Source organism: Felis catus, chromosome A2, assembly GCF_018350175.1.
Source record: "Felis catus isolate Fca126 chromosome A2, F.catus_Fca126_mat1.0, whole genome shotgun sequence".
In the NCBI taxonomy this organism is placed as follows: Eukaryota; Metazoa; Chordata; class Mammalia; order Carnivora; family Felidae; genus Felis; species Felis catus.
Window position 1 is genome coordinate 125675035 of NC_058369.1, and position 25984 is coordinate 125701018.

General features: G+C 42.6%; 1 protein-coding gene across 1 annotated transcript in view; it reads right to left on the bottom strand.

Annotated features, from left to right (window-relative positions):
* Positions 1–22872: 22872 nt before the first annotated feature.
* Positions 22873–25984, bottom strand: part of DPY19L2 (dpy-19 like 2) — a 96719-nt gene continuing 93607 nt past the window's right edge. Inside the window, exon 22 of the mRNA XM_003982944.6 lies at positions 22873–24921. Coding sequence (XP_003982993.2) covers positions 24771–24921 — 151 coding nt within the window. The 3' untranslated portion in view covers positions 22873–24770. The remainder of the gene's footprint in view (positions 24922–25984) is intronic.

Below are 25984 nucleotides of genomic sequence, written 5' to 3' on the forward strand. Positions count from 1 at the left end.
CCCTCCAACTTACTAGAGGGAAAATACAGAGAGGCTGTGACTGGCTCAAGGTCAGACAGATATTTAGGAGTAATGGGGCCACTCTGCCTGATCCTGAACTCTGTACTATCTTGTGGGTGGAGCATTCATGAAAGACAGACACCATGAGTTGTGAGCTAAAAATGGCTTCCTTGCAAATAAAGGCTACGCATACCCATCCAACAATTACGGGCTTTCATGAGAAAGTATGTTCAGGGTGACTGAGTGTGACACATCACAGGGATTAACTTGAGTTCTCTTTAATTTATATATTGAAAAGCGAGTCCTCTGCAGACCTCGGGACTCTATTTTTAGTAAGCAGTGATTTGCCCTACTGCTGACAACCCATTGCAACACCCAGGGGGTTGCAACACCACCATTTTGGAAAGCAGCAGCCTGGTGAATAGACCTAAATGGAAAGATATTTATGTGACTGAGTTGGAAAAGGTAGCTGGAAGATGCATAAAACTAGACATCGGCAGTTTGTGTCAGACTTCCCAGCTTAGTGCCTTTCTGGAAAAGTGGGCAAGAAAAGCAGCTGGCAGAAAGAGCAAATATCACAGTGTTGGAGTTGAGCTGCAGAGATAAGCTTCAGGGCGTCCTGCTGCCTGCCAAGACTACAGGACAGAAGTCCCAGAAGCCACAGCACTTATTGCATAAGATTAAATCACTGCTGGCCGAGAATTCTCCCCCTTGAAACGGCAAATGACAGGCTCTGGGGGGAAGAAAGAGCCACTTCTCCCAGGACATCGCATGCTTGGACATTTGGGTCCCTTGACGCTTCAGGTCAGCCAGGTGACTTTGGTCAAGTCAATTAATATTACTGCAGAAGGAAAAAATATATGCTCCCCTAAGTCCCTTTTTGCTCAAAAACCTGTGGTGCTTTGATTAAGATGAGACTGGTGTATAATGTTTATTCCCGTCGAGAAGAGCTAGCTTGAATGCTAGATTTTCACTCAATGTTTTCTTCCCGCTTTCAATCTTTTCCCAGTAATCCACCTCCAGATCATTTTCTTTTTCATTTGAAATGAGTAGATTTTGTAAAGCCCTAGTGGATCACTAGCCCACAGACTCTAAAGCATCCATTGCTTGTATTCAATCCATATTAGCATTATTTAGACTCTGAGCCTAAAAAGTATCTATCTATCCAAATACTACGTCCTCAAGACTCCCCTTGGTCACTATGCACTTTTTCTTTATGCCATTAATTACAAACAGGAAGAATCCCACCTAAAAACGCATTTCATCAAAAAGAAGAAATTATATTGGAGAAGTTTCTTTTCACACACTAGCACACGCCTTTGGGTACATTTCAAAGGATCCAGGTAGACGTAAAAGAGACAGTCCCATTTCATGTGCTAATTATCACAAGGTTCTCAAAGGCTGTCCCCATGACCCAAGGTTTTGTTATTTACTAAATGTGATGGTAAAAACTGTCATTCATAAATCCAGCCTGCACTGAGTATTTACTATGGGATGGGCAGCGTGCTTGATACAGACATGAAACTAGTGAATAAAACAGAGTCCTGCCCTTACGTCTGAAGATGTGTAAGTAAATAAGTGGCGGTAGCTACCCTCCGGAGTGTCCCTCCATTTCCAAGTGCATCCCTTAGTCCCTGCCCGCCAGTCCTCCCCTCCCCCACCAACACCTGGGAGCTTGCAGCTGTACTGTGGACTGGTCCCTTCACCCCAGATGAACGGACGCTGACCCACCCAGGGCCGAGCGTATCATCTCTCCCGAGAATTTTGTCTAATTTAGTTTGGACAAGTCTGCTGAATGAAGGACTCAAAATAGAACATGACGGAGCAGCCACCTTCTGCTTGTCATGTCAGCTGAGAAGTAGAAAAAAATCAATCTGTGGAAAGAGTGGAATGCAACAGACAGCATGAGAACAGGGGTGGGAGGGAGACAGAGGGAACGAGAGAGAGAGAAAGACAGGGAGAGACACACAGAGAGAGAGAGAGCCAGAGAGAGTGAAAGTGGATGAGTGAAGGGATCCTGAATAACCTGCTTCCTACCAGTAGCTGCTTGCTGCCCCTGCCTGAGGACCGGCCATAGTCTGACATTACAACACTGAACAGCGCTGAAGGCACCCGGTTCCTTTTTCTGTTAAGCCTGCTCACATTTTTAAAAAATGCTTATAACCAAGAGTTCCCACTAATAAGTGAGTGAATTGTTATTCATATGGCAATTGAGATGGGTGAAGGTGAGGTAGGAAAGTGGAACAGACTCCATTTTATTTTATTTATTTATTTTTTCAACGTTTATTTATTTTTGGGACAGAGAGAGACAGAGCACGAACGGGGGAGGGGCAGAGAGAGAGGGAGACACAGAATCGGAAACAGGCTCCGGGCTCTGAGCCATCAGCCCAGCGCCTGACGCGGGGCTCGAACTCACAGACCGCGAGATCGTGACCTGGCTGAAGTCGGACGCTTAACCGACTGCACCACCCAGGCGCCCCCAGACTCCATTTTAGAATGGCCACGTTGCTGCTGTTTTTCTGCCAGGCCCCGTTTACTCACGCTCTGTATTTTGCTTCTGAATAAGCCAAAGAAGCTATGTTCCCACGTCAAAGGGGAAGCAGGGAAGTTAATCATTCTCTGACTTTGGTCCCGGGCCCCAAACACCTGAGAACATCTCAGAAGAGCTGGATCCCAAACATGTTCCAGGACATGCGCTTCAAATAAACCTGGGCTGCTGCTGGCCTCAGTGCCCCTACGGAGTAACACCTATTGTTCACCTGACATCTGCCTTTGATTGGACCCTACCCTGGATTCCTGGAGGAACACATACCTGAGACCCCTTTTCAGTATAAAACTCTAACCCCAAGCAAAAGTGAGACTCAATTGTCCTTTCCTTTCTAGTCCCCCAGACACTCTGTCTGCTGTTCTCTGTCTTGTCACTCATGCTATTCAATAAACTCTGCTTTCACTTTTTCCAGCTTGCGTTGGAGTTTTATCCTACCGGAAGCCAAAGACCCTCTTGGCTGGTCCTGTGGGACACCCCCTGGGTCCTTGAACCCAGCCTGCCTGCATCAAAGGAAAAGTTTTTACTTATCTTACTGCTATAGGTAGAGTAAAAATAATAAGTGTATTTCATGATAAATAGGCCAATGGCAATTCATTTTTTTTAATTTTTTCCATGTTATTTTTGACAGAGAGAGAGAGAGAAAGCAAGCGTAAGTTGGAGAGGGGCAGAGAGAGAGGGAGACACAGAATCCAAAGCAGCTGTGCTGACAGCTCAGAGCCCGATGCAGGGCTCAAACTCACAAACCAGGAGATCATGACCTGAACCAAAGCTGGACGCTCAGCCTACTGAGCCACCCAGGCACTCCTAAATTCTTTGCATTATAAACATTCACACTCAGCCGCAGCTTTTGCAAGACATTGAGCTTGGCAATGGGGTTAACAAGATGCATAGCAATGGTGGGCAACCTTATTTTGATCAAGGGCAAATTCAGAAGAAAGCACAAATGCTTACAGGCTATATTTCTCTTTCATTCAAAATGGCTTTGTGGTTGATCCTATGGGAGAAATTATTTCAGCTTAGATGATCTGTTTATTGAAGAAAAGAATGTCAATGAGAAAACTATGCTTGCTTTTTAGCCTTTGAAATATTATAATATAGTCCAGTTTGAAAATGAGTAATACCACACAGCTTTTTCTAATTGTTCATCTCTTGCATTTGGACAGTGCCTTCACTTTTGCCACAAGTTCATCTGCATTAGCCCCGTTTATTCTCCCGTTCCCCCGCCCAAAGATCTATCCCAAGAAATATTATTTCATTTAACATATGGAGAAACTGAGGCTCTGCGGAGGTTTCAAAGGACCTCTGTAAATTCTTTGACATTCTTCCCATCAAGAAGAGGGATTTATATTCTCCTCCCCTGGAAACATGAGCAGGACTTTCAAATGCCTCCAGAAAAACAATGTGGCGAACAGGTCACTGTGTGACCTGAGGCTGGGTCACAAAAGGCAACTGACTTCCACTTGCCTCTCTCCTAGGACTCATCCCCTTGTGTAAGAAGTCCACCTTCCCTGAAGCCACCATGCTGGAGGGTCCACATGGAGGGAACACACTCTGACAGGGAGGGGTGTCCAAGAAGCCCCAGACATTCAGGTCTCCCCAGGTCAGACAGCAGACATGTGAATGGAAAGGCCTTCGAGAGAACTATAGCCCAGCCACTGTGTAATGATAATTGCAGAAGGACCCAAAACTACCTAGTGGGGCCCTATCAACACCCAAACAACGAAAGATAATAAATGCTTATTTTCGTTTCCTGCTACTAAGTTTGGAGTGGTTTGTTGTACAGCAGGCTCCAAGAGAAGTAACTTCCCAGAATCACTCAGAAACCTCCCAGTGGAGCTGGGGCTAGAATCCATGCATTCCATTCAATGCGGTATTAAGCAGACAGCAGTGGGCCCTGGGGGACCAGAGAAGAACCAGGTACCGCCCAAGCCCTCCCCAGTCTAGGCCTCCTCCTTCCACCTCACCCTTGCAAAAGCTCTTCCCTGCAGGAGGTGAGCCCCACCACTGCTGGTTTCTAGAAGGAAATGGCTCCAGGGCACTATGGCTATTCCTCTACACCATGCTGTGTGCAGGTGGCTTCTGGCACTTAGAGGTGCCAAGCCGGCTGCCAAGCTTGGCTTTCCCTCCCATCCTTCTCGGAGGAGTTGGCTGGCTGTGTTTGCGTTTGAAGGCAGGCAGTGTTGCAAAGGTAGGTGGGTGCCATACAACCTGCCTGCAGAGAGTTGCTTGGCTCAGATGAATTACGCCCAGTCCCTGGTCTCACATTTGGCTGGATCTACAGGAAAAATATGTGTGTTCTGGGCCCCAGCTGATCTTTTAATCTAGCTTCTCTGTTCTAAAATAAACATTCTCTGTTAAAATTGTAAATTTTCATCTGCTTCTTCCAAAGAGATTGGTTAAAATAAAAAAGCATAAAATATACAAAAATCATTTTCACTTGTAATGAACTCAGGGCTGCTGGGTGGCCAGCCCTCACTTAGTGTCCTGGGACTGTCCTGCAGGGGGCCCCACTTACATCAAAGAAAATTCCACGAGAATGGAGATGCAGTGCTGTGGTACTGTGCGCTAGGAAAAAAAAAAAAAGAAAAAAAAAGTCATTTTTTTCATTTTGGGAGCATGTATATTTTCATTTAACATTTATTTTTTTTTTTTATTTTTTTTTCAACGTTTACTTATTTTTGGGACAGAGAGAGACAGAGCATGAACGGGGGAGGGGCAGAGAGAGAGGGAGACACAGAACCGGAAACAGGCTCTAGGCTCCGAGCCATCAGCCCAGAGCCTGACGCGGGGCTTGAACTCACGGACCGCGAGATCGTGACCTGGCTGAAGTCGGACGCTTAACCGACTGCGCCACCCAGGCGCCCCTTTCATTTAACATTTATATGTTTCATGAATTAAATCGACAAATATTTATCGAGTATTGACTTTATTAAATCTTTTTTTTAAATGAGAACCAGCTTGGTTTTTTGCCTGCTGTAAAATCAAAGCCCAGTTAAAAGATTCATTTCCAAATTTTTATTTCTGCGTAGTTTCCTTTAATCAAGGTATTTCTGCATAGTAAAGAAGAAGGAGGAGGAGGAGGGGAAGAAGGAGGGAGACTTTCAGGGTTGTGATGAGGACTAAATAATATGTTTAGAACATTTAAGCATAGTTCTGGCCCAAGACGGTGGCTCAACAGATGGTAATTACTGATCATTACTACTCTTGCCTTATCTTTCCAAGGTTTCTCCACCAGGCAGGGAAAAATGAGGTCAAATTACCGGGACAATTTGAGTTTCACTCACTGGTTGTCTGGCCACCTCGTGCAGGACCTTCACACCTCCTCTACCTATAAGCTCCCGCTGGTAGTTCTAGGACTCTCCAGAAGGTGTGTCACTGGTGTGCAAGAACCAGCCTGCTGCTGTTCCCTGCAGGCCCGCAGATGCCCTGCCCGTCACCAGAGTGCCCTGCCTTCAGGGCTGTCACAGCTTGGGAAGCCACTCCTGATGGAGGCACAGCCTCTCTGCCTGCCACCCACGCTGATGACGAGAGAGCAAAGCTGTGCTGTGGCCTGTGACAATCGGCTGCGGGGACCGAAGGACCAGCTTTGTGTGACTGGCTGTTGGAAGAATGCCAAGCAGGGAATGCCCTATGTTAGAATTTAAAGACAAAACTACTATTCAAAAAAAAAAAAAAAAAGTAGTGTCTTTCCTCTCAGTAGGAAAGGTGCATCCCAGAGCCTGGGCTGGGACAGGGGTGAGTAACTGCTTTCACCCTGAGCTCAGAACCCCTACTTCCTTCAGCAAGGAAGGCCCTGTTATCAGGCTCAGCTTGTTGCCCCCAGGCCCCTTCTCTTGGGAGGTCTTCTCCCCTGGGGATCTGACAGCTCTCTACAAAGAGTCAGCCCCACAGGGGCCCCTGCCCGTGTCCTCCTCTGGGAGGCCCTTCCCCCTGCAAACAGGCTATTCAGGGCCGCCCGCCAGTCCACGGTCTCTTAGGCTCAGGGCCCCCCACTTCAAGGCTGTTCTGTGGAGGACCACTCCAGCGTCTCATCCTCCTCAAGGGACTGGCCACAGTGGCTGCCACAGGTGTTGCCGGGTTCTGCTGGGACTTGGTGCTTTCTGTCCCAAAGTGACAATTCTGACAAACGGCCTCAGGTAGCATGACCTCCGAGGCGGGTGAGAAGAAACCGGTGTGCAGTGAACACCTGCTATCTGCCGGGCATTGTGTCAGCCACCTTCTCTCCTAGCTGCACTAGGATCCCCCCTTTAGAGAAAGGGGTGACAGAAGCTTACTTTGTCCTGGCCTCCAACCCAGCTCCGGCCAAATCAGAAGGCCATGCTTCTCAGAGACTCTCGGTCTCCACGTCTCCTGAGGGAATCTTTGCTCGTAAACAGTCGCACCTCATGGTGTCATGAGAGATATTAGAACTCCCTCAAGAGCTCGGCTGAACAGGACAGAGAGTTTAGCTACAACACAGTTCTGGCCACCACACTTCTCCTGCATGGCCTCTGAGCTGGCCCCAGGCCCTGGCTCTACCCGTTCATTATTCTGACACTGTTTTTAGGTCTCAGTAACTATCCGTAGCCCCTCCTTGAGTGTGTTTCTTCAACCTGAGGTCGGGGGTCCTGATAATCTCCTCCAGTGAACCTCCAGTTTCTCCCAGGGTCCCAGGTGCCCCAGGGACAAGGGGCTCCTGGTGTTCCTCCTCCTAATGACATCCACTCTTTCATTCCTGATACTGCTAGCTGTTGCTCCCTCTCTCCCTCTCTCTCTCCCTTCTCTGGTTTCTCTTTCACTGCTTTTTGCTCTTATCTTTATTATTTCCTCCATTCTACTTATTTTGGGTTTAGTTGATTCTTTTCTAGTTTCTTAATGTGGAAGCTCAGGTTACTGATTTGAGACTTTCTTTTTAATACGAACATTTCATGCTATTTTTTTCCCTCTAAGTGCTTCCTATCCTTGTCATAGCTGTATTTTCATTGTTATTCTTTTAAAATATTTTATTTGCCAGGGTGCCTGGATGATGCAGTAGGTTAAGTGTCTGACTTCAGCTCAGGTCATGATCTCACGGTTTGTGAGTTCGAGCCCCGCGTCGAGCTCTGTGCTGACAGCTCAGAGCCTGCTTCAGATTCTGTGTGTGTCTCTCTCTCTTTCTGCCCCTGCCCCGCTTGTGCTCTGTCTCTCTCTGTCTCTCAAAAATAAATGTGTTAAAAAAAAATAAAAAATAAAATAAAATTTATTTACCTTGAAACTTCTTTCCACTAAATAACCAGCCTTGTTTAATTTCGAAATGTTTGGATATATACTAGATATCTTTCTGTTTTTATTTTTTCTCTAGTTCTGTTATGATCATACATGTTATTGTGAACATACTTGGTATGCTTTCAATTATCTAAAAAATTCTAAGGTTTATTTAAAGGCTCAGAACGTGGCCTATATAAGCACTTTCAAAGAATATGCATTTTGCCATTTTGGAGTGGATTGGCATCTGTTGATAGGTTTTCCCTTGAGAACTGGTCACATTTTCCTGATTCTCTGCTAACTAACTTGAGATTATATTCTAAGCAATTTGATATGATGTTGTGAGACTCTGGGTCCCGTCAAAATCCTCTGGCGATTATTGGATTTTTTTTTTCTCCAGTTATAAATCTAGAGAATGTTGATTTTGTTTGCTTGCTTTAGCAGTTAATCAGCCGACACAGCACAGGTCACCAGTCGTGTGGGACTGTGATTTCACCATCAGGTCAGATCTCAAAGTGGTGGCTATGTTGCTTTTGGGTCTGTTTCATGCACATGCAGCCTCGTCGCTAGCCCAGACCTTGTGTTAGTTTTGTACACAGGATTCGAGCTTTCTCTTCTCTAGTTCTGACCTCTCCAAGATTTCCCTCATGCCCTCAGGCTCCCAGGGACACTTGTTCCTGGTTCTTCTGGCCGTAAAAATGAGTTCCTCTTAGAATTTATTCAAACCACGCTGTCACGCAATTCCATATGGCTGGTGCCGCATTCTGGGCAAAATGGTGAGGAAAAAAGAGAGAAAACAATAGTGGGGACTTCTACTATACTCTTTGGAGCACTGGGAGCCCTTCTGCCAGATTCCTCTGACAAGAGAAACTAGTTTTTCTTCAGTGCTTTAAGGCTCAGGCTCATAGCACTGCAAAGAAGTTCCAGACTGGGGCCACTCTTGTGTTAGAGGTAGGAGGGAAAAAAGGAAAAAAGTTGATGTGCGCCATACTTCCCAGCTCCCAGGGGTCTGCTTTTCTTGCTATGGTCAAGAAAGGAGTTTTTTCTCAGGGTTCTAACGTCTGCCTGTGTGACACTCCATAACGGGGGCCACTATCCCGTCAAAGTCGTGTGATGAAAGAGGAAAAACGACCCCAAATACCACAATACTGGTACTCCTTACATTTTTGTTTTTCCTCTCCAACCTACCTTCCCCTGTTTACTTTTCAGATTCCTTAAGGAGCTGGGGTATGTTGCATTGGTTTTTAGCTACAGTTTGTGTGAGAGAGAGACTGTTGTGGGCTCACTTCATCTTGGCCAGTCTCAGTCATAGTCAACATCCAACAGTTGGTGAATTCTATATACGACTTGCATCTCCCTGTCCTTCCCTCTTTGGGAAGGCTTTTAGAACTGCCAGGTATGTGGGGATTGCAGGGACTTTGAGGGCATCTGATTTGCTTCGTCAGGGGAGTAGTGCCTCTTGGTCCACATGTGCCTCATTTGCATATTGGTAGCTTCCACCTTTCAGGAATCACAATAATCCAGTGTCACAATTTTATGTTCCCATTCTGGAGACATACCCTGCTGCTACTACAGTCATTACCTGTGATACTTAGTATTTGTTGGTTTGTATGTCTATTTCCTCCTCGAGGTTCCTTGAGGGCAGAGGATTTATATCTGCCTTCTGAGCTCCTTCCAGTCTCTGGCACATAGCGGGAATGTGATTTTAAAAATATTTTTAATTGTCTGACGTTGCCTTGAAATTGACTTCCAGATTCTTGGCATGAGTGACGCCAATGAGTGGTATTTTTTGGTCGCATTAAACACGTCTGCTAATAATAATACATCACACATCTCTGAGAATGATGCTGTAATTACAGTCTCTTATCCCTGAAAAGGTCAACACTTCACAAACATGAGCATCCTGGAGCTGGTGGGAGAGGTCCCTCGGAATCTTCTCTACTTCAGAGACAGGTAAACTAAAGCACGGGAAAGTCAGATGTCTTTTTTTTTTTTAAGTTTATTTATTTATTTTGAGAGCAAGCGCGAGAGTGTGAGCATGGGTGGGAGAGGGGCAGAGAGAGGGAGAGAGAGAGCATCTCAAGCAGTCTTCATACCGTCAGTGCAGAGCCTGACGCAGGACTCGATCTCACAAACCATGAGATCGTGACCTGAGCGGAGATCAAGAGTCAGACGCTTAACCGACTGAGCCACCCAGGCGCTCCCACATGTCCTTCTATTCAGCCTACAATTATTATTCACTGTGAAGAAATCGAAAGGGAGAATCTGAGTCAACCCAGGCTCATAATGGCAGTTCTGATTTCAGTTCCCCTCAGCTGCATAGCAGACAGCTCAATATCACTCATTTTTTTTACTTTTGCATTAAGACATCATGTAAGAATACGTTTTCTCACTTCCTCTGTGTCTCTGACTGCATCAATAACCAAATGCATGGCACGCAGTGCTTCACCGATACCACTGTGCTCCTGCCCTGCCCTGTCGGTTTCCATTCTATGGTGGAACAAAAGCCTTAAACATATTTTTTTTAGTTAAAAAAAAAAAAAAGCGTTTACATTCTCCTGGCGTATGAGTGCAGTCAAGGCAATTTCACGTTATTTTCCAAGGCTTTTACTTACTTGGGGGAACTTTGCATCCGAGAGGTATCAGCAAGATGTCACATCAGCCATTCACCTACATGTTCTAAATTGAGCACCTGCCCTGTCTGGCTGAATGCTACATTTATCACATCTCTGGGAACAGCTCCACACCCTCAGGAACTACACTGAATCACACACACACCTCGCGCTGTCACCAAATTGCTTCAGATGGGAATTTGATTTCCTCCGGAGAATTTTAAATTCCAGCGAAAGGGCGCCAGTAAACAGAAAATGCTTCAAAGGCCTGTGCCACAGACTTCTGCTTCGCGCGCATCCGGCCCAGGAGCAGATCTAGCAGGGATTCTCAGTAGTCTGGAGAGCAGAAAGCTGAACCACCTCCAGAGGAAGCAGGATCCTCTCCTTAGCCAGTGAGCCCACTGCAGGGCAGAGAGCTGCGGGACTCAGCGAAGGTCTCCGCAGCTCCCCACTAATTAGCTTCCCATGGGTGGGAATGGAAAGAACCGGGTCCTGCTGTGGGCGGGAGATCCTGGGTTCTCAGAGGACCCCTTTGCCTCCTTCCCTTTCCCTCCCGCTGTTGGCCCAGTGGAGACTGGCTCCCCACCCCCAAGTTCAGCCCAGCCCTGCACTCCCACAGCCTCCAGCAACCCGGAGAAGGTCTGGGATGAGAAGAGCTGGGTAATTTGCTTGGTCAGTCATTTTTGAGACGGTTCTTGAGACGAGCTTTGCAACCCGAGTCCTTTAACAGCAGGGTATTTACCGTATTTTTCACTCGCAGGAGTGCCCATGCCTTTATTCTCAGCCAGCTCTTCCTTGTTCCTCATTGCCTTCACCGCCTGGTGGTCAGTGTCCTGGATTTTGGCCTTTGGGATTTGTTCTAATCACGTGTGGCAAGACGCGCAGACATGGCAATGACTTTCATGAAGAAAGGTCACCGGTGTCCGAGAAGAGGGGGCACGCATGCCACACCGCATGGGGAAATGCCAAGGCCAATGAGGAGGCAGAGGAAAGTGGTGGGAAATGGGGGTACATGGCTTTCTTGTGGTTTCTGTGGGAATAAATGGGCAAGCAAAAGGAAATAAGTTTAGAATTGCTTAATTTGAATAATTCTAGCAAGTTCTGGGGCATAGGGGGTGTCCCTAGTTGCCTGGTACCTGGCCCTGGTGACTAGGGCAGGTGGAGGATGGCCTGGAATGTGAAAGCGCATCAAACAGGCAGTTGGGGGTGTGGGCTATGGATTGGTGAGTTTGCATATGAAAGGTGTGCTTGTGGTTGTTTGCTGTCTCTGGGAATTTAGCTAACCCCGAGAGAGGCCGTCCTCCTGGGTCAGCAAGGGCCCAGATGTCAAAGCATCAAAATAGAGAACACGAAAATCATTGCTGATAGGTCTTTACTGCTACTCCGTCCATCACCAGCCATGTAAGAAGTATTCACAAAGCACTCGACTGGGTTAAACTGGACTGAATGCAGGGTCAAAATGTGTTATAAAGAAGGGTGCCTGCGTGGCTCAGTCAGTTAAGCTTCCAGCTCTTGATTTCGGTTCAGGTCATGATCCCGTGGTTCCTGAGTTTGAGTCCTACATCAGGCTCTGTGCTGACAGCACAGAGCCTGCTTAAGATTCTCTCTCTCTCTCTTTCCTTCTCGGTGCCCCTTCCCTGCTTGCCTTTCTCTCTTTCTCACAAACCAATAAGATAAACACTCAAAACATGTTATTAAGAAATCACCAATTTCAGCTTCTGGAGCTACCTTGAAAAAACATTGAAACTTTTCAAATGAGGCATATGCTGCTAGACAGTCTATTTGCTACCCATTTTCGCTTTTGTCTTTCAACAATAAATATCTTCATTATTTCACTTATCTCCTACAATGTCTCACGGAGATAGACCTTTCCAGAACTCCGGGGCTCGCATATTTCCCATCCGAATCCAAAAACTTCAGTCATTTTGACATTTTTGTGGGCTTTTAACTGCATCTCTTCTCTCCTCCTCCTGAAGGAAAAGTGTCAGTGCCAATGAGTCATACACAGATCATGGGCTTTTTAGAGCCGAAAGGCCCTTAGAAATCATCTAAATTGGAGTGAGTTGCCTGAAAGAGAGGTGTTCTGCTCTTCAGGAGAGAAGTAGCAACAAACAGGAAAGATAGACATGTGTCCTGAAAGAATGGACTACATCAGCGCGATACTGTAATACATTCAGTTGCTTTTTCCTTTTCATTTCCAGACCCCCATTGATTTCCCTTATCTGCCCAGTTTGGTTCTCCATGGGAACCATGCATGTGGGGTCTGTTTGTATAGATAAATTCATTCTGGAAACGTGTGCCAAGTACTTATGAGAAGCCTGGCATTGACCTGGTCTTGGGCATGCAAAGAAACTGCTTTCTTACTAAGGCACGTTTTGTACCCCTGAGGAAAATGAAAGAAAGCGGAGAATAAAGGCACCAAAATGTCGTCGATTCTGCAGTGGGAGTCATTATCAGTAGAGTGGAGACCTAAAACAGGAAGTAGTTTCATCCTTGCCTGTTTTCCTGATCTGGGGAACAAAATAGGTGACTTTGTAGAAAGTCCTTGTATACTCTACTCTCATTAGACGATAGTCTAATGTCTGACGTATCCATAGACTCAGTTGAGAAACTTGTTATAACACCAAATTTCTTGCCTTTACTGTGGTGCCTATATTAATTTGCCTGCAGGAGGGAGTGATGTTGACAAAAAGTCTCTTCATGGAGGGCCTCTTTCTACCTCCTGCTTCTGTATGGCCCTGCTTCTGGCATACTGTGGACATGCTGAGTATGAGTGTGGGCTTCTGTATGTGTGTCAGGAGATTTAAAAGTATGGAAGTATTACACATAGAATATGTTATTTCATAGGAGTGTATGCGAATCCGTAATTATAAACCACCTTGGATGAGAAAGTGGCATCAGCTAAAATATTCTGAAATTGAAGCTTAAGTTTCTTTTTCTCAGGTCGTCGTAGTAGAAAAATGCCCAGAGAAAAATCACCTGTTATGGTAAGTAAAAGGCATGGTCAGTACAGGGAACAGAGTGTAGAAAATCTGGGTCCAGTTAGACTGACTCTCCTACCTATGTGGATGATCTGAGAGATTGGTCTCATAACCCAAGTTTCCTACTGGAAATGTCCATGGCTCTACCCAATTGTGCAAATAAGACGTCTGGAAAACGGTTCCAACATGGCGCAACCCGGAGAATTACTGTGTCGGCCGCCACTATTTCCTTCTACATCTTCTCTCTTCACCGTCCCTCCCCTTCTCACCCTGTTTCAGGCATCAGGAATAGGAGGTAGGAAAAAGAGCAACATACTCACTTATTAACGAATCAAGCCATGAACCTTTGCCTCTGGTTACCTTTTTGGTTTCCGACTCTCTCAAGACAAATTCACCTGCCGAGAAAATAGAAATTTGCAGAAGCATTTAACAAAGTCCTTCCAAGAGTAAACACAAACAGCCACCTTCCCTCATCCTCCACTCAACGAGGCTGTGACATTAGGCGAAATTTGTGCACAGCACATCAACTCCCATGATGGTATTTAGATTTGTTTCCAATTGAGAAGCTGTTATTCATCTTTTTCAATTTGCTTTGCCTTTGCTGGTGAGAAATTTGTCAGAAGCAAACTCTGGAGGCCTGGTGTTGTTGTGTTTCTTATTTTATGCCTGGAGGTAAAGACCACCTGAGTAAATTCAAAGTTATTTGAAAACTTAAAATGCCACTATACTATAGCAACCTGCTATTTTGCCGGTGAAGCTATAGTCATTTATTTAGACGGTGTTCATCTTCTGTGTCTGGCATAATGGATTTTTTTTCAAAAAAAATTTCTTTTTTCAATGTTTTATTTATTTTTGAGACAGAGACGGAGTGTGAGTGGGGGAGGAGCAGAGAGAGAGGGAGACACAGAAACCGAAGCAGGCTCCAGGCTCCAAGCTGTCAGCACAGAGTCTGACGTGGGGCTCGAACCCACGAACCGTGAGATTATGACTTGAGCTAAAGTCGGACGCTTACTGACTGAGCCACCCAGGCACCCCTGGCATAATGGCTTCTTAAAATTAAAGATATAAGTTAGCCCTCATCAGAGAAACAACACAATAGTAAAGCTTCCCAAATTGGCATAGTGAAGTGTTGAAAGTAGACTCCGGAGAGGACAGACGGTCCCTGAAGAATAAGCAAAGTATTGAGTGGTGAATAGAAACCCCACCCAGTCAGCGGATGCCCTGTGCTGATCTGATTTTAGCAGGAACAATGACAAAAAGAACAGCAAGCGACCTGCTGGGCACTTACTCTATTTTATATGCTTTATGGTATTACCTCATTTTTTACTTCCAAAGACCATTTTGAGGGATACAGTTTAATATCTCCATATTGCATATGAGAAAACGTGTGAACATTTAAATGAATTGCCCAGCTAGCAAGTGAGAGTGCAGGGATTCCAACCCAGTCTTAAGCTACATACTACTATTTTGTATTTGTTTCTCAGAACACCCAGATCCAGTGCTGGATACCTAGAAAATAAATTAAGAATATGTTGATCCATTTTTGGATAATTTAGCCATGTAGTAGAGACAGAAAACAGGAAAAAAAAATGACCCAAAGGGATTACCAAGCACCCTATCTTTATTTTTTTCCCTATATCCTAACCATGTTCTATGTTATTCCTTCATGCAATATTTACTGAGTATCTAGTATGTGCCAGGTACTGTGCAGGAACCCAGAAATAAGTAAGACACAAATCCTGTATTTAAGTAGTGCATAGCTCAGTAAGGGACTCCTGAAGGCAAACAATTTTTTAGGTTTATTTATTATTTGGGAGAGAGAGAGACAGAGACAGAGACAGAGACAGAGACAGAGAGAGCATGTGTATGAGTAGGGGAGGGGCAGAGAGAGAGCCACATCATGAGATCATGACCTGAGCCCAACTCAAGAGTCAGATGCTTAAGTGTCTCAGCCACCCAGGTGCCCACAAACTGACAATTTTTAAACAAACGACATGGCAAGCGGAGTGCCGTGAGCAAACCACGGAGGAGCTGGGCAGGACCAGTTTCCAAGAGGAGGGGACTTCTGGGCAGAGACTAGAAGGATCAGCCTCAAGAGGAAGTAGGAGGGCAGGTGAGACCTTGATAGATTGAAGGGAGGATGGGAGGCTGGATGGGACAAAGAGAGGCTGGAGATTTCCAGAGGTTCATTATTACTGGACTGAAACGTGATGTTGGCTGTGTCAGTGATCTTGGACAGGGAGGCAGGGCCGAAGCCAGGAGAAGCTCCTGAGACATGAAGGGAGGGAGCTAAATGGAGGACACGGTGCAGATAGAGTGGGTAAAACAAAGAAGAGCCTATTCTGTTCCAAAAAAAAAAAAAAAGTGTAGTTCGTGTCTTCAAGTTCTGTTTGTCCTTGGATTTCTCCCACTTTCTATTAAAACAAATGCAAACCAGCGGCTTTACAATTTTTATAGGTTATTTCATGACAAATGTTATAATATGTCACTGCCAGCAGATGGCACTAAGTATATACAAAATGAACATTTTGCGCCCTCCTTTTTTAGTGGCTCTTCCTATTAAAAAAATTAATCCAGTTTTCATAATACAGTAAACCATTTTGGTAAGTGTGGGGAGTAAACAAGTCTGTATTTCAGATTAGTTTTGCTTTTCACAATATTGGAAAGAGTCTAACGAAGCCCAACTCTTCATTTAAAATAGCTGAACTTGGCTAGTTTTATGACCAAATTTCAGCATTTAATGCTTCATATAATTGTACAGTGTGAATGTACTATTAACGGTTTAAATGCCTGGCCTCTTCTGTTCTCAAAGGACTTTTCTCCATTTGGGGAACTCTGAAATTTGACAAGGGTCCAGAACTGTGAGAAAAGATGGTCATCTCAAGGCACACAGTCCCCTCTCTTGACAGCAGCTGCTGTGGGATAGCCTCCTAGGGATTACCTTGGGGACTCCGGAAAGGTTCTAAAAGGAGAGGAATTTCCTTGGTGGCATCATCTCTGAGTAGTCCAGAAAATTCATGGGAAACTAGCATGGGTGGGTGAAGGAGTGAAAGTAGGTTTTCCGCAGTCAGGTTTTCTCTATTCGTAAGCCCCACATACACAGAGAATGGCAGAAATCACTCAGACAACCCGACAGACGGACACAAAAGTCCGAACTTGCTTTGCTTATGATCGGGGCCAGCAATCTACCCAGGTTAGCTCAGGTTCTCCAACAAATAGAAGCCGAGATGGAGAAAGGAGGGCACGGGGCTTGACGGAAGGGGTCATGGCTGTGGGAGGAGGTAGGACTGGGTGCGGCAGCCCGTGGGCTGTGAGGTCCATCTGATACCCGGGAGAGGAGGGGCAAGGGACTGCCAGGGAGACCTGCCCGGGTCTTGGCTTACTCAGTGAGGAGCTTCAGAGAAAAGGTTGCCGTTCTGAGGAGTCCAGCACTGGGTAGAAACAGCCAGGCCCTAGTTCCCACCATGCTGTCATTAGCTTGGGACAGCCCGGAAGAGTGTGGCCACTGCTTGATGGCCATGCCAGAAGCTGCGGCTGCAGGTGCTATAACCGGAGGCCATCAGTTAACTGTCCTCCTGCAGTTGAATAGTACGTTCTTTGGAGGAATATCCTAAGGGTGGTGTGCCTTTGTGACAGCCACACGGTCCCAGCTAAAAAGGGGATCTTGTTAAGATCCCCCTTGTATTCCTTAGGTCTCTCTGATGAAGCCTCGGGAACAGGTTTTTTTTGTTTGTTTGTTTTTTCTGATGGCTGAGGTGCTAATTTTGTATAGACTTTAGTTCCTGTGTCCTTGGGCCTGGTTCAATTCAGTATATTCCACGAAGGGGTTTTGCAGCTTCATTTGAATAAGCTCAGTATCTATAGATGAGTTAGCTGTAGCTCTTCCATGGAATTTTTCCCCTTCTATGAAAATTTTCAAATAAAGGCCATTGTCTATACGGGTTCAAAGGATACAAATGAATTTTAATCTCAGCCAAGCATAATAACCCAGTTTCTGCAAAAGCTCCTCTAACATAATTCAGAGTCAAATAAAAATGATCTTGTTATTTGCGCTTTTGGATTATTACTACCTTTCAGAGCTTCCTTTTGTTAACATCCAATTCAGAGTTGACTCCGTGTCTTTAGAAGTATTAAAATGGATCGCACGTGGGCTACTTTATAATGCACTTCCACATGGAATACCTTGTTTGATCCTCACAATTCTGGAAGGAAAGCCTTATGAACAACTTACAAAGAAATGGAGGCCCAGAGTTATCGGATTGGAGAGTAAGGGCGCGTGTGTGTGTGGTCGTCCCGCTCCAGAGGCGTATCTTCCTTTAAACCCCGCCGCTTGCATGACCTGCTTGCCTGTCTCTCCAGTTTCTAGTAAGTACTTCAACAAGCACATGCTGCCGTTGAGCCACAACACAATTCCTGGACTGAGTCGTCTGCCTCAATGGTTCTGGGCTCTTGTGCATGCTGCTCCCCCTACCTGGGAGGTGCCTCCCCCCTTCCCCTGTCCATTTAGCTGGTTACTTCCTACCTTCCCTTTAGGATACAGATCGAGGAGCACCTGTACTAGAAAAGTCTTATGTGAAGTGACATGGTCTGCTCAGGCGTCCCTTCTATCGTGCGACCAGGGCATTGGTCACAGAGTGGTTATCACACACAAGCTTCTAAGCTCTTTGAAGATAGTTCCTTTAAAGGGGATGTGGACAGACGTGCACACTGTATCCACACAGAAGACTGTAGTTTTTCAATAGAAAAACAGGAAGCAATCTGGGAACTGTAGGGCATTCAAAGAGTATTAAGTATCAAATGTTAATATTTGATTAGACCAGGGCGTCTGGGTGTCTCCATCGGTTAAGCATCTGATTCTTGATTTCGGCTCAGGTCAATGATCTCATGGTTTGTGAGTTCGAACCCCATATCAGGCTCTGCATTAACAGTGCAGAGCCTGCTTGGGATTCTTTTTCTCTCTTTGCCCCTCCCCTGCTTGCTCTCTCTCTCAAAAATAAATGAATAAAATTAAAAAAAAAATGCTTGATTAGACCTCATTTCAAAGAAAAGCAATGTCTTCTGTTCAATATTACTGAAACCCAGGCTAGAAATTTTGCTCTCTTAGGGAAAAAAACAAAAAAAACAAAAACCTCTTAATGGATGTATTAATGTTAAGTAGGTACATTGTGTATTTTTTTCTAATTTTGATAGTTAACCGCCAGAAAAGATGAAGAAGCAATTTACCACAATTCAAGAGAAACAGGGAGCCTAATTTGAAGTCCTAAGCAATGTACTACTTAAAGTTGAGTAATAAAAATCTTGGCCTTAAAAATAAACAAATTTAATTTGTAATTTTCTTGTGTATTATAGAACACGGGTGTTTAGTAGACACAGGCCATCACATATACTGTGTTTGGTAGCAAAAACAGAGTTCTTGTCATGTGGAGGCTATTTTAAGGCCACGAAGAAGTCACATTATTGCTCATTATTATGAATTGTAATACAATTTCTATGAATGATGTCTTTCCTCAAAGTCCAATGAACCATGATGTGGTAATTTTTAAGAAGTTATACTCCTTTTTCAATACTATTCAGGGTTTTCCAACTTTCCCTTAATGCACGTAAATTACTTTCATAGGAAACATTTTAAAAAGAATCAACTTTCTATAAAAAATTCTACCAAGTTTGTGGTGTTCAATAAAGGCACTGTCACATCATCTACTATTTGAAGAAAGAAATCGCACGAGTGGAAGCTCAAGAAAATCTACAGTCTGAAGTTTTGTTTGGCTGGCTAGACTATGGTCAGCAGAACAACTCGTGATGCTTGCTTAGGCACCCTGGGGCGACTGAAAGACAATCTGAGGTTTAAGAACCACTGATATGCTAGCACAGCCCCCCCCCCCTTTTTTTTAACTTAAAAAAAAGTGAAGTGGCCTATATATTTATACACACACCCATCTTTGATAACTCAAGTTTTTTTTTATTTTTAACATATTTAAAATTGAGTCCTGCTGATACATGAATGGATCATTTTCACTTCTGTACAATATTCCATTGTATGGGATTCTTCATTATCTGGTCTACTGGTGGCCCTTTGGGTTGGTTTCAGCCTTTATTCTCCTGAGGTACAAATAATGCCTCCATAAATATTCTTGTAATTGTTTTCCCTGGCGTATTGGTACAAACATTTCTTTAGGGTGATTGTTGGTTGCAGGGACTACACCCTCTCAAATTTACTAGGTAATAAAACATTATTTTCCAAGATAGCTGTACCAACTTATCCTCCCTACTACAATTTTGTGAGCAACAATTTTGTCGCTCCTTGTTTTCACCAATTATTATTAGACTTGCACATTTTGTCGTGTGTGTGTGTGTGTTTTAACATTTATTCATTTTTGAGAGGCAGAGAGTGCAAGCAGGGGTGGGGCAGAGAGAGAGGGAGACCCAGAATCTGAAGCAGGCTCCAGGCTCTGATCTGTCAGCACAGAGCCCAACGCAAGGCTCGAACTCAAGAGCTGTGAGGATCATGACCTGAGCCGAAGTCGGAGGCTTAATTGACTGAGTCACCCAGGCACCCCTGTCATGCAGTTTTAATTTGTATTTTCCTATATTCTTCTAAAAGTTTTAATGTTCTGCCTTTTACATTTAAGTTCTTGATCCATATAAATTTTATTTTTATGCATGAAGTTATATACTTACCTGTTCTTTTCAAATTTTCCTTTTGTTTCTCATGGTTAAGAAGAATTTTCAAAAGGATTTTTCTTCTCCCTTCTCTCTTACCCCACATCTTTTGAGGAGACTCAAAGGATTTATCAAAGAATATGAATGGAGCTCCAGAGAATATACTTTTTAACGATTAAAAATATAGGGAGTTCTTACTGGACATAAAACTCCACTAGTTCACACGAGGCCAAAAACTGTTGGAAATTTACTAATTTCTGTATCCTACAAAAAGCAACCCAGTTAAAAAAAAAAAAAAAAAGCAACCCAGTTTAGATTAATAATAATGGTTTAAGAAATTTCAGTCATAGGGGCACCTGGGTGGCTCAGTCAGTTGAGCGTCCGACTTATGCTCAGGTCATGATCTGACAGTTCGTGAGTTCAAGTGCGCGTCAGGGTCTGTGCTGACAGCCCAGAGCCTGGAGCCTGCTTCAGATTCTGTGTCGCCCTCTTTCTCTATGCCCCTCCCCCATTCACGCTCTGAATAATAAAACATTCTTTACTATAAATAAATATTTAAAAATAAACATTAAATTTTTTTAAATGTAAAAGAAATTTCAGACATAAACATAACTTTAAAAGTTTATAGTATCGAACCATGAAATGATGATCACTGCATCTTTAAACAGCTGAGGCACTGAGATTTTAAAACTTGATATTTAATGTTAAATATGACATACTGAATATGGTACAAATGATAAACTATTTTAGACAGTTGACGCATGGTCTCCAGCCTACACAGTAGTAAGAATATACTAACTCATATGGCATCTTCATCAACATTACTAAACAGTGAAAAACTAAAAACTCACTAAAAACCAGTACCGTACAATCTCAGTGCTGAGCTGGACACATATAAATGTGGATGAATATAAAGAGGTGATACACAAAGGGAAATGCAACCATTTAACAAACATGAATAGGTACCCAACCTCAGAAACCAGGGAATTAGTGTGAATTAAAATAATAATGAATAACATTTCAGGTGTCACAAATTAGCACACTGACTTCTGGTGGTGTATATAATCCTTTTGCAAAGGTAATTTGAGGCAAACTGCATTGTAGACTTTAAGAGTATCCACATTTCTTGGCTGAAACTTAACTTTATGGAATCTATCCTACGGAAATAATTTGAAAATTAAAAAATCTTAAGGTACTAGGATATTCACTGTAGTGCTGTTCTACATATATACATACATGAAGTAGCAAGAGTGGAAATAGCTTGACAATGCTTAAGAGACATATTTATATACATGGTCTCTACACACACACATACACACACACACACACGGGGTATTATATAGTACTATGAAAATAGTCTCTGTAAAATACTTCCTATGTATTGCATAAAGAAGAAAACATAAAAGTGTTTAAATTATGTTAAAAGAAGAAAACAAGCAAAATATGCATCCCTGATAGTAAAGTTGGAAGAAAACAATGACACAGTTGAGTTTGTTGAGTATTTCCCCCCTTCTTTCAAGTATCTTTATTCAAAATTAAAATTCTGAGTTTGCATTGCTTGTATAATAGACACCTATCAAGTGAAATACAATTTTTATTATTTTTTTTTTAAATTTCCTTTTTATTATTTTTTATTTATTTATTTATTTATTTATTTATTTATTTATTTTATTTATTTTTGGGACAGAGAGAGACAGAGCATGAACGGGGGAGGGACAGAGAGAGAGGGAGACACAGAACCGGAAACAGGCTCCAGGCTCCGAGCCATCAGCCCAGAGCCCGACGCGGGGCTCGGACTCACGGACCGCGAGATCGTGACCTGGCTGAAGTCGGACGCTTAACCGACTGCGCCACCCAGGCGCCCCACAATTTTTATTATTAAAATTAACATGAAAAGTACTCCATGCTTTTTCATGCGGCATCTGTTAGCGGCAAAAGAGTAGAAGACACAGCAGTCACTGACGCTGTAATCAGAAGATGGAGACATGGAAGACGGGGAGGATTGCTGTAGCTTGTGTGCAACTCACTTCTAGCCGTAGTTTCAAATGCATGTGCATAAATATGATCATCAGAAACTAAGGGAAACACTTCATTGCATTGGGGAAAATGTACCCATGACTCAACCCACAGTGTTCATGCACAGTCTTCACATTTCAAAGATATAAACGATTCAGTGTATGCAGGTGAGAGGCCAATAGCATTATTTGTACAAAAGTAAGGCGTAGCCCAGTATTCCTCTTTATTGACAGAAAATAAAGGTAGAACTCTTTGAAATGTTGAGATGAAATAACCAACCATGTAACTTGATATTGCTAAGCTGGTTATTTGGTGAACGGGGAGAAGGAGCAATGGAACATTTTTGAGTGCACATCTGTAAGTGCCAAACACTTTACTACATTATCTTACATTATCTCATAATGATGCTACTGAGTGGGTAGTTTGGGCTCTCATTTACAGAACTGATTTACAGAGTCCGACTTACAGGTGAAGAAACTGAAGTTCATAGTCATGTGACATGGCCAAGCTTAATTAGCACAGTGCCTGGCATATAGTAAGGGCTCAATAAATACCTTTTGAATGGACGGTAGGTGATATACCCAGTAAAAACAAATGCCAGGATTTAAAATTAGACCTATCTGGTTACAAAGCCCACACTATTTCCTTCACAATACCCCGACTTCTGTGTGAGATGATGCAGAATTGTTTTTAAATGGCTAAGAAAGATCATTGCCAATGTAAACATGGTTAATAAATTTAGGAACCTATGATTTGTACCTTCATACCAGATTTATTTCAAGGTCAAAATGTATGCTTAGTAAAGGATGAGAAAAGATAGAAAACACACAGAGGATCTTCAAGGGCTTTTTTAATTCTTAAAAATATATAGTACATGAAAGTAACACAAATCCATATCAATACATTATATTTGCATGAAACATTTAATTAGTTAATATTGTTCTTCCCTGTTTTGGTTGTTGAATTCTACCAGCTTCTTTAAAAATATTTTTATGCCAATATCATCAAAAATGTGTTACTTTAATTTTATGAATGTCAGGTGCTATGTCTCTTTTCCTTCTTTGCCCTACACACCGAAAACTTATTTGAAAATGCTAAAATAGTAAAATGTTTTACTTTCTTAGCTGCTCTGCATCCTGTGTTAAAATATCTGACAACTATACAAGTTGAAAATAATAAATACATGTAAGTACACTTGTATAAAATATGTTATTAGGTAATACAGCTCTTCTTTTAAAAAAGTTCTCCCAAAGTTTGAAAAATATTTCCTATGAAAACATCATCCAAAACGTATTTTAATTTTTATGAATGTTAGGTGTTAAGTCTCCCTTTTCTTTTTTGTCTCATACCTAGGCCCCAGTTACTTGAAAATACTGATAAAATGTGGTATGCTTTCTTAGCAGTATTGTAACCTGTATTAAATGAAGTATTTTACAATTATAAAAGTTAAAAAGTAATTTTATTCGTTTTCTTGAATATAATCTACCTACCTACCATATATGAACTAATCTATGGAATTAAGTCATTTGTTATCTCAAATGTAGAGGGCCAAGGACATAAGGGAATTACAAAGACTCTGAGATGATTAACTTAAAGCAGATAGATACTAAAATGCTACAGATGTGGCATATTTACTATCAAGCACAGTCTTTGCGTTTGGCAACATCTTCAAGATAACTATATCCCACTGCCAAAGCACTGTTGTTGCATAGGTTTTATACTGGAGGAGAAGATTTATAAAAACATCAATGTCCTCATCCAAACCCAAACATAAATGAGGATTTAGAAATTTGTTATTACAAAAGATGGCGATTGGAAAGATAGTAATCGGAAAGAAAGACTATGTCCAATGAGCTGCAGGGCTGTCAAGATGAAAATGCCTTTGCTTCATTCGGGATCTAGAATCTTAAAATCTCATATGACAAATTTAACTAGATTTTCTTTTCTGATTATGTTTAACCCCAAAAGTTGGTCATGAACCATAGCAATTTTTATTTTATCTGGATGTTAAAAGAAAAACCACTGGATTATAAAGATAGATTAATAACCTGTTGAACTAAGGTTGGGAACTAGTCAATAGAAAATACCTATCTGGTTGGGTAAATAAATTTCAAGAGATACAAAACATTATAAAATAGGTTGTTATTAAAAATATTTAAATTGAAATAAAAAAAATATCAAAAGCTAATAAAGATCTTTCCTGAGGGTTAGTAAAAGCAAAAACAACCTTAACAGACACGTGGTTACACACAAATTTCCTCATGGAGGTAAAGAAGTTGTGATCAGAATCAGGATTTTATGGAAGTGTCTTTCAGAAACTGCATTAGTCTATTCTAAGTGGTTTAAAGAGTTTGAGCTGGTACATGCTGGTACCAGAGAAAATCTGAAATAATTCACGTAGTTGGATGCAAAAGGACTTACATCTCACCTTGATTTATTAAATCTCATTGTTCTTTTACATGTATTTTTCTTTAAAACTTTAAGACAGACATTCGTTTCTGCAGAATGAGATGATTTCGTCCTTTAAATAACAAGCTTAATAAGGCTGACATTCAATGGAAAACAATGAAACAATTTACCTTTTAGTAATCAGAATAACTAAAATATTTTTATCATCTTCTTTTTAAGGATCCCTTATTAAAGCTTGTGATTTTCTTTTAATGTAAATAAGCCAAAGTGATGGTTTTCTACACACCTCCTTGCATCACAGTGTGATAGGTAGTCTCGTTGTCAGTTAACCTTTAATACTCTGTACATACTATTTTGAAATACTGTGGTGAAGTAGGGCCTCGGGTCCATGAGCAAGACGCTACATAAGGGAGGATTAACTGTATTGGAAGGGTCTTCCACATCCCAAATTTCCAGCATACTGCACCCAGGCCTAAAAAAGAAAAAAAAAAAAAGGCACATATATACCTATATTAAAAATGCATTCAGATACAGGGGAAATAGGTAAATTATAAAGTAGCTCCAAGTTTGTTAGAGACTAATTTATTTAATAAAGGTTTTAAAGCATCATTTAAACTTTTTTTTTTTCTCAACATTTCTTTATTTTTGGGACAGAGAGAGACAGCATGAACGGGGGAGGGGCAGAGAGAGAGGGAGACACAGCATCGGAGACAGGCTCCAGGCTCTGAGCCATCAGCCCAGAGCCTGACACGGGGCTCGAACTCCCGGACCGGGAGATCGTGACCTGGCTGAAGTCGGACGCTTAACCGACTGCGCCACCCAGGCGCCCCTAAAGCATCATTTAAAAAAAAAATATCAGTTCAACATTTAGAGATAAAAATGAAATTATGCTGCATTTTCCTGTTCCACTTAAGCAAATAATCAGTACATTATTAAGCCTACCAATAAAGGTCCAATATACATTCAGAAATACATATTTAAAAATTTATTTTCAAAATGAAATATAAATAGATATATTTTCAAAGTGGTGTCACCATCCAAGCATAAGGGCCATGAGTAGTAGGAGACAAATGAAAGGAGAGCTAATCTGATTTCTGATGAATTTCATATTTTTGAGCTTAACCTAACTTAGATTATCATGAAAACATATAGTCCAAGGTGAGGAAAGAAAGCTCTTTTGCCAGATTTGTTTTCTTCAACCCTTTCCTATTTGGGGTGGCTCTATGATTCAACTGCCTGGGATAATATTTCCCACTAGAGAATAACCCCACATGAGAGTCAGTAAAGGGAAGAAGTCAGACGAAATTGACTTTAAAAAAAAAAATTGTTAAGTTTATTTATTTTGAAAGAGAGAAAAACAGAGCACATGAGTGGGGGGGGGGAGTGAGAGAGAGAGAGAGAGAGAGAGAGAGAGAGAGAGAGAGAATCCCAAGCAGGTCCTGTGCTGTCAGCACAGAGCCTGATGTGGGGCTTGAACTCATGAACCGTGATACTATAATCTGAGCCAAAGTCAAGAGCTGGATGCTTAACAGACT